Source organism: Thermobia domestica, chromosome 4 (genome assembly GCF_964235325.1).
Source record: "Thermobia domestica chromosome 4, izTheDome1.hap1.1, whole genome shotgun sequence".
Classification (NCBI taxonomy): domain Eukaryota; kingdom Metazoa; phylum Arthropoda; class Insecta; order Zygentoma; family Lepismatidae; genus Thermobia; species Thermobia domestica.
The window spans coordinates 276,093,116-276,100,441 of NC_137457.1; the positions used below are offsets into that span (position 1 = coordinate 276,093,116).

Here is a 7,326-nt window from a genome sequence, read left to right on the forward strand (position 1 = left end):
ATTTTCTTTTTAATAAATTTTCTATTCTGTAGATTTTCATTTTCATGTAAATTGACTCCCAACATTGCCTTCCACACCACAATTTATTCATGGACCATTGTTGGGCAACTCAGAACATAACTATGTACCACCATATTTTCTTTCATAAATGTGAACGTAGAGTGCTTAGTTTAACGACAGTAAATTATTTTATTAGTGGAAGGTATAGACTACCCAAAGCCAAAATTATGCAATTCTGCGGCAAATATTAGAAAAGATATGGCTAAATATATGCAAAATCTGGACCATAGTTATGGGAAATGACGGTATACAGTTCTTTCGTTCGTACGGAAAGAACGTTTATTCGGAACACTTATACGGAAAGTACTATAAAATATATTTTTTCAGTTATACGTTTACTGTACGTTAAGTCCAAAACCTAAGTCCTCTATCTTTTTGAATGGCTAGTGGTTAGACGTGCACGTATCGCGCTCCGTGTTTTTCATGCCATAAAGTTCAGTGGAAGAAGTGTTTCGCAACAATCTGTGTTTCCATAGTTCAGTTATAGATAGAAGAACAATATAACGTTTTCTTATCTAGTGAAAATCTTGTATAAATATTACTTTCCTAATTTACAGTTATTTTGTTTGTACGAAGTCTTCACAATACAATGGCTCCCTCTAAGGCTATCAAAGGGTCCCAAGGAAACAGTGCGCTCGAAGCAGAGAAAAAGGACTTCGTGCGGCAAATCTGCGAAGAAGTTAAGTCAGTGGTGCAAACCCCTGAAATTTTAAAACTAATCGTAGATTCAATAATTGAATCAGTTACGAAAGTAGTGGTGGAAAGACTGGAAGAAACTCTTAAGTTCAATTCTGAAGAAGTGCATGACCTTCGGAAAGAGCTAAAGAACAAGGACGCAGAAATTAGTGGTCTGCAAGAGAAGATTGTGGAACTGGAGCAATACCAGCGGAGGGAAAACCTTCGGATCTTCGGAATACCGGAAGGAAGTGATGAAGATACTGACACTATAGCCATCAAATTGTTTGAAGAGCGGCTAGGTGTTCCCATGGACATAAACGACATTAGTCGAAGTCACAGGATTGGACCCAAATTAGAGGGAAAACCACGTCCAATAATTGTCAAGTTTGCAAGCTACCGAACCAGGGCTAAGGTGTTCAGCAATAAAAGAAAACTGAAGGGCTCCAACATCACCATCAAAGAAGACTTGTGCCATCATCGACTGGAATTGTTGCGTTCTGCAGTTCAGAAATATGGTTACAAGCAGGTGTATACTCAAGACGGAAAGATAGTTGTCCTTAAAAACGGAACTAGACATTTCGTCTCTACCAAGGCCGAACTTAACAGCTTGTGAGGACACAGAAATAGCGAATATCTCCAACAGTTAGTGGCATAATATCGCAGCACGGAACGTGTACATATTGTACTGTGTGTGATATGTTAGAGATTTGTTTTTCTTTTACTATTTTATTAATACATATATCCCCTTTTGTTAAATGTATATCCAAGTATGAATATTGTGTGCATCTGAATTGTTTGTGTGCGTGTGTTTCAACGTCCTATATCTATTTATGTGTGCATACTTGTCAATGTTTAAATTCTACAATACACAGAAGCGATAACTGCAGTAGCTATGTGATTTATGAGCTTTATATTTATCTGACAATATTTTCAACAAGTATGGTGTGCTCGCTTTTTTCTGAAAAGTGTGTGGTTGTGTTGCTGTTTTTATTTGTCGGCAATATTTTGTGTTGGATGTGTTTATCAATGATGCGTTTACATGCATTTGTCAAGCTCAATACGAGTGTAGCTTCTAGTGATTCTAATGTGGGAATGGATACAAAAGTGTCCCCTCCCATCATCAGCTCAGGAAGACCTCCCTGTCTCTGCGTTCTTTCACCCCTGTTGTTTCCAGTTTCGGCTCGCCTCCTCCTCAAGGTCAGTGCTATGTTTTTTATTTTCTTCTCTCTCTCAGCCCCCAAGTTACCAATAGCCACTCCGTTTCGGGAAGAGCAAGCAAGAACCTCGTTTGAGGCACAATCCGCATGTTATAAGGCAATGGATTTTTTTTTTTTTTTTTTTTTTTTTTTTTTTTAACAACCAACAAGGAAACAGTAAATCTCCATTCTATAATCTTTTCGTTTTCTCTAGTCTTTCTGTTTTTTCGCATTAAATAACTTCAAAATTATCCGAAACGATCGCATTAACAAAGGTGGTGGTGGGGTTGCAATCTTTCTGCGAAATGACATTGACGCAAAAATTCTTTGTCAATCAGGTGGTCATTATAGCTTCGAATCTGAGTACATCATAGTTGAGATATCTATTGAGAACCAAAAATTGCTTTTGGCTTGTGTGTACCGCCCACCAGGGGCATCATTTAAGAATTTCGAAGAAGATATTTCTCGTATCTCACCACTTTATATGCATAGTCTCATACTTGGGGACATGAACTTTGATTTATTGTCCACTAAACGTGAAGTAGAAACATTCCGCGAGATTACTACATCCTTAAATTTTTCCATCTGTCCGCTCGAAGCTACGTTTCATACTACCACCTCAGATTCACTTCTTGACTTAATCTTAACTTCCGACATTGATAGAGTTCTTCATTTCGGTCAATTTTCAGTACCTGGCATTTCGCGTCATGATCTTATCTTTGTTTGCTATTCTATTAAGACTCCCAAATTCAAGCCTAAAATTGTTTTATACAGAGATTTAGCCAACATTAACAATGAAGCACTCTTGCGTGATGCTGCGTTATTGCCTTGGCATCTAATAAGTTCTTTTCCTTCTGTGGATGACCAACTATCTTATTTCAATGAGTTAATATTTTATCTTCTGAACATTCATGCCCCCTTGAGAGAAAAACGCGTTTCTCGTTCTCCTTCGCCCTGGATTACAGATGAAATTCGAAGTTTAATGGCTTGTCGCGACAGAGCGTATAGTAAATTTAAGAAAGCACGTAAATTGAATCTACCCAACTTAAATGACAAATTTGAGGAATATAGGATCCTTAGAAATAGATGTAATCAAGTCGTGCGTAATGCAAAATTAAAATTTTCCTACACCCTGTTTGAGAACAAGAATCCCTCCCATCTTTGGAGAAATTTGAAGCTACTTGGCATTCGTAGCAGCAAAAGAGTCCAGCCGGATGTAGCTGCTCCTTTCTCTGCTGATTATCTTAACAATTATTTCTGTAGAATTGATAGTTCTAGCTCACAGATAAATGCAAGATCTGATAATACAGGACAAATCCCTAATTTTGAAGAAAATGTTTTCTCTTTCACTTGTGTCACCCCACATGATGTAATGAAAGCGATTAAGAGGATAAAATCCACTGCTATAGGTGTTGATGAAATAAGCATAACATTGATCAAGAAAATATTACCCTTCGTCCTCTCCCCAATTACCAATTTATTTAATCTTTCCCTTACTACCGGAACATTCCCAGTCTTGTGGAAGACAGCACGAGTCCTGCCTCTCCCTAAGACTAAGGATGTCCGATCTGCAGAAGACTTAAGGCCTATTTCAATATTACCTGCCCTATCTAAAGCTCTTGAATATATTGTAAGTGATCAAATATGTGAGCACCTTCGAACTTATAACCTTTTAGACACTTTTCAATCCGGGTTTCGTAAACATTGCAGCACTTCTACAGCCCTTACTAGTATTACTGATGATATACGTTCTGCTTTGGACAAGAGAGAGATAACCATACTTACCTTACTGGATTATAGCAAAGCATTCCAGTCAGTAAACCATGACATTTTGCTACAGAAACTTGTACAAAAATTTCGTTTCTCTACTTCAGCTGCTAAGTGGGTCCAAAATTACTTATGCGACCGAAAACAGTATGTGGTGGTTGCCAACTTAGTTTCTGGTCAGCGTGACCTTCCTTGTGGGGTTCCTCAAGGTAGTGTTTTAGGGCCTCTTCTTTTCTGCCTTTATATTAATGACTTAGCACAATCTCTAAAACACTGTAAGTATCACATGTATGCGGACGATGTTCAATTGTATCTATCTTCTTCACCAAAGCAAATAGATACTTGTATAACAAAGATGAACGAAGACTTGAGTAATTTGGCTAAATGGTCAGCAAATAATTGTTTGATTATAAATCCAGTCAAATCAAAGTCAATTTTAATTACTTCCAAACGTGCAACGACGTTAATAGATGTTTCACTTGCTCCCAATATAACTTTAGAAGGCGTAAATATTCCCTTCTCTTCCTCTGTGAAAAATCTTGGCGTCATACTTAACAAATATTTAACTTGGTCCGATCAAATTAACGCATCATGCAAGAAGGCTTTTGGAATTCTTCATTCTCTCAGCAAATTAAAAAACTTTTTACCAACACAGTTGAAAAAAACTCTTGTTCAAACCCTAGTGGTACCACATTTGGAGTACTGTGACACCGCCTTAACTGACGCTGATATACATTTACAAAAGCGTTTGCAGCGAGTACAAAATGCTTGTATACGTTTTATTTTTAACTTAAAATTCTCAAATCATGTTACGCCATTCTTTGAAAAGCTGCAATGGCTGAAGATGCAGCAACGGCGAAAATTGCACTCGTTGGTACTGCTGTATAAAACACTTACTTTTACAGAACCTTCCTATCTTCTAAAACATCTTAATTTTTTAAGCGATTTCCATGAGAGGGACACAAGATCACGTTTTAATAGCCAACTTGCAATTCCTATTCATAGATCAACTTATTCCTCCAAATCATTTATAATTTCGACGTGTCGTGATTGGAATACTTTGCCAACCTCGGTACGTGAGTCAAAATCTTTAGCATCTTTTAAAAGAGCAGTTTATAATTTATTGTTATCGCAGCAGGGTTGAATGGACACAGAGACAGAAGAGCCAATAGAGAAGCTTGTCATAAAGATATGAAACCCAATACTTATTACATATTATAACATGTATGTACTTTCGTGTAGCAGTATATTATATTTGTGTGTGTGTTTGTGTGTGTGTGTGTGTGTGTGTGTTCAAGTGACAGTCTGTTTCTTGTGTTTTTTTTTTTTACTTTCTAACTTTTTTTTCTTTTGCTATTGTTAGCTATATCCTTTGATTTTTCAATTTTGTGTCATGTTTAGGTGGTAGATAAGGCTACATATAGCCTTAACCTCGACATGTAAAATGAGTCAAAATAAATAAATAAATAAATAAATAAGGTTTACACATGTAGCCTACGTTTTTGCGTACGCGACGTACTGTTTTTTTTTTCCTCAATGAATTCAGAATATTGAAGTTTGTAATATAAACAAAATCGTTATAGCCATTTTCGAGAAAAAAAAAATTAAATTTATACTCCTCAGTAAACCTTTATTTTGAGGAACAAGAAGAAGAACCGAACTCCTCCGCCATAGGCGCCAACTAGAAGAAAATATTGCAGGGGCCAAACAATGAATAAATATATTATCATATTCAGCTGATTTCTATCAACTGCTTGATGAAGTACCCCTTCCCTCCCTCATATCTCGGTCCTCTACTCTACTGCTAAATTCACGACCTAAGTCAAATTCGCTTAAAGGCATTAAAACAAATTCAATTTCAAAATTTGGGAACTTCATTGCAATTTTGTGCACTACATTGATCTCAGTGGTTCCAGAGTGTTGACTAAAGCTTCAGTACTCTATTAAAAACATCGTTTTGAAAACGACATTTTCTATCGAATAAGAAGGTTGTTCCTAATATTGAATTAAGGGAACAACAATTTTATTACAGAAATTATTGCTCTCTTTACTTATTATTCCTCGACTGGATTATTTGGGGGCCGAGAACCCCGCCTTTAAATATTGGGGAGCCAAAAGTGTCCTGCCCCCCCCCCCCCAAGTCGGCGCCTTGGCATAGAGCATCTTATAGAAACCTCAAGTTTAAAATTTAGTACAGACACGTTAAATGATATGAAAATTACGAAGTGAAAATGTTTACATCGGGTCGAATAAACGGACGGTCAGCCATTTTTTAAATCAATTTTTGGGCATATAAGAGCTGAGACGTGTAAATCTGTTGAATATCAAATTTGATTTTATTTATTTATTTTTTTTTCACTACCATGATACTTTCTTTTCTCCTGTTGTCACTCGGAAGTTCAAAAGAGAAAAAAAATGGAAATAATATAATGGGAAGAACATCCACAACCACAAGTTACCACGATGTTGCCAAAGACCTCTTGAGGTGAGTCAAATCAGGAAACTTCTTATCGATATGAACTAAGAGAAGATAACTAACCCAATGTCCTTAATTATTGAAATAAGAAGAACTTATGAATGTTTGGCACGATTTCTTCCCATAGTTTCCAGCGAGAAAATTCTTTTCATCATCATGACTTCCCTCAATAGCCGCAACTGTCGAATCCACCATTCCTATGATTATTTTCGTTTATTGCAGTTTAATGTCTCTCTTCGGCTCAGAGGTTACATGAAATTCAGGCTAGTATGGGAGAGGTGAGCAATGGCGATCACCTAAGAAAAATGGTTTATTACGTAGTTTAATTTGCAAAATTTATTGAAACAAATTTGTAAATACGTACTTCAATCCTTCTACAATAAGTGTGTATAATAAAAAGAGGATCATTCTTTCAATTTGGGAATACGATGGATAAAACTCAAATTGCTACTTTGGTCCCCATTCCCATCACATGTTGGTAATGGCGATCACAGTACAAGCTTAATAAACACACATAGTTTCATAGGCAGTTCAAGTTTTTTTTTTTTTTCTTTTGTTAAACTGCGTCTTCAAAAGACTGAGAAACATCAATTGAATGCTTTATTGACGTTTTTACAAAGACACGTCACAGATATATCCACGTGGAGAGTCCACAACAGTACAGTCAGCATGCACCCACGATCCACAAAGGTTACACCGATACCAAAGTTTCAGTGTTTGACTCAAGTAGGCGTATTACCTATCTTAGGTCTAGCCTCTTTTTTAATTTTTGGCTGGAGAAGTATTCCTAATGCTTGTTATGAATGACGATCAGCATGATGGTAATCCGATCACGTTGATCGGCATTCTCAACATTGTGCCATTTTGAAAATTGAGTTGGTTATACTGTAAAACGTAGTTTATTTGAAATATAATTATGTGTCGTGCATTAGACACAAATATACCTTTTTATGAATCTTAGTAACTTCAAGATCTTACAACTTAAAATTGTACGTATCGTGAGTTGAAATATGCAGATCCTTATAAGAAAATCAACAAAAACAGGTTTCAGCACGCTATAGACTTCAATCTTCTCTGACAACTTCCTCGACAATACACAAGAAACCTTGCTACAAGAGGCAGATGATAGCAATAGTTTGACTTCTCCTC

General features: G+C 36.5%; 1 protein-coding gene across 1 annotated transcript; it reads left to right on the plus strand.

Annotated features, from left to right (window-relative positions):
- The first annotated feature begins 649 nt into the window (after positions 1 to 649).
- On the plus strand, positions 650 to 1,351 carry LOC145683132 (uncharacterized). Its single transcript, XM_081754496.1, has one exon. The coding sequence runs from the start codon at positions 650 to 652 to the stop codon at positions 1,349 to 1,351; it is 702 nt and encodes a 233-aa protein (XP_081610622.1).
- The last annotated feature ends 5,975 nt before the right edge of the window (positions 1,352 to 7,326 follow it).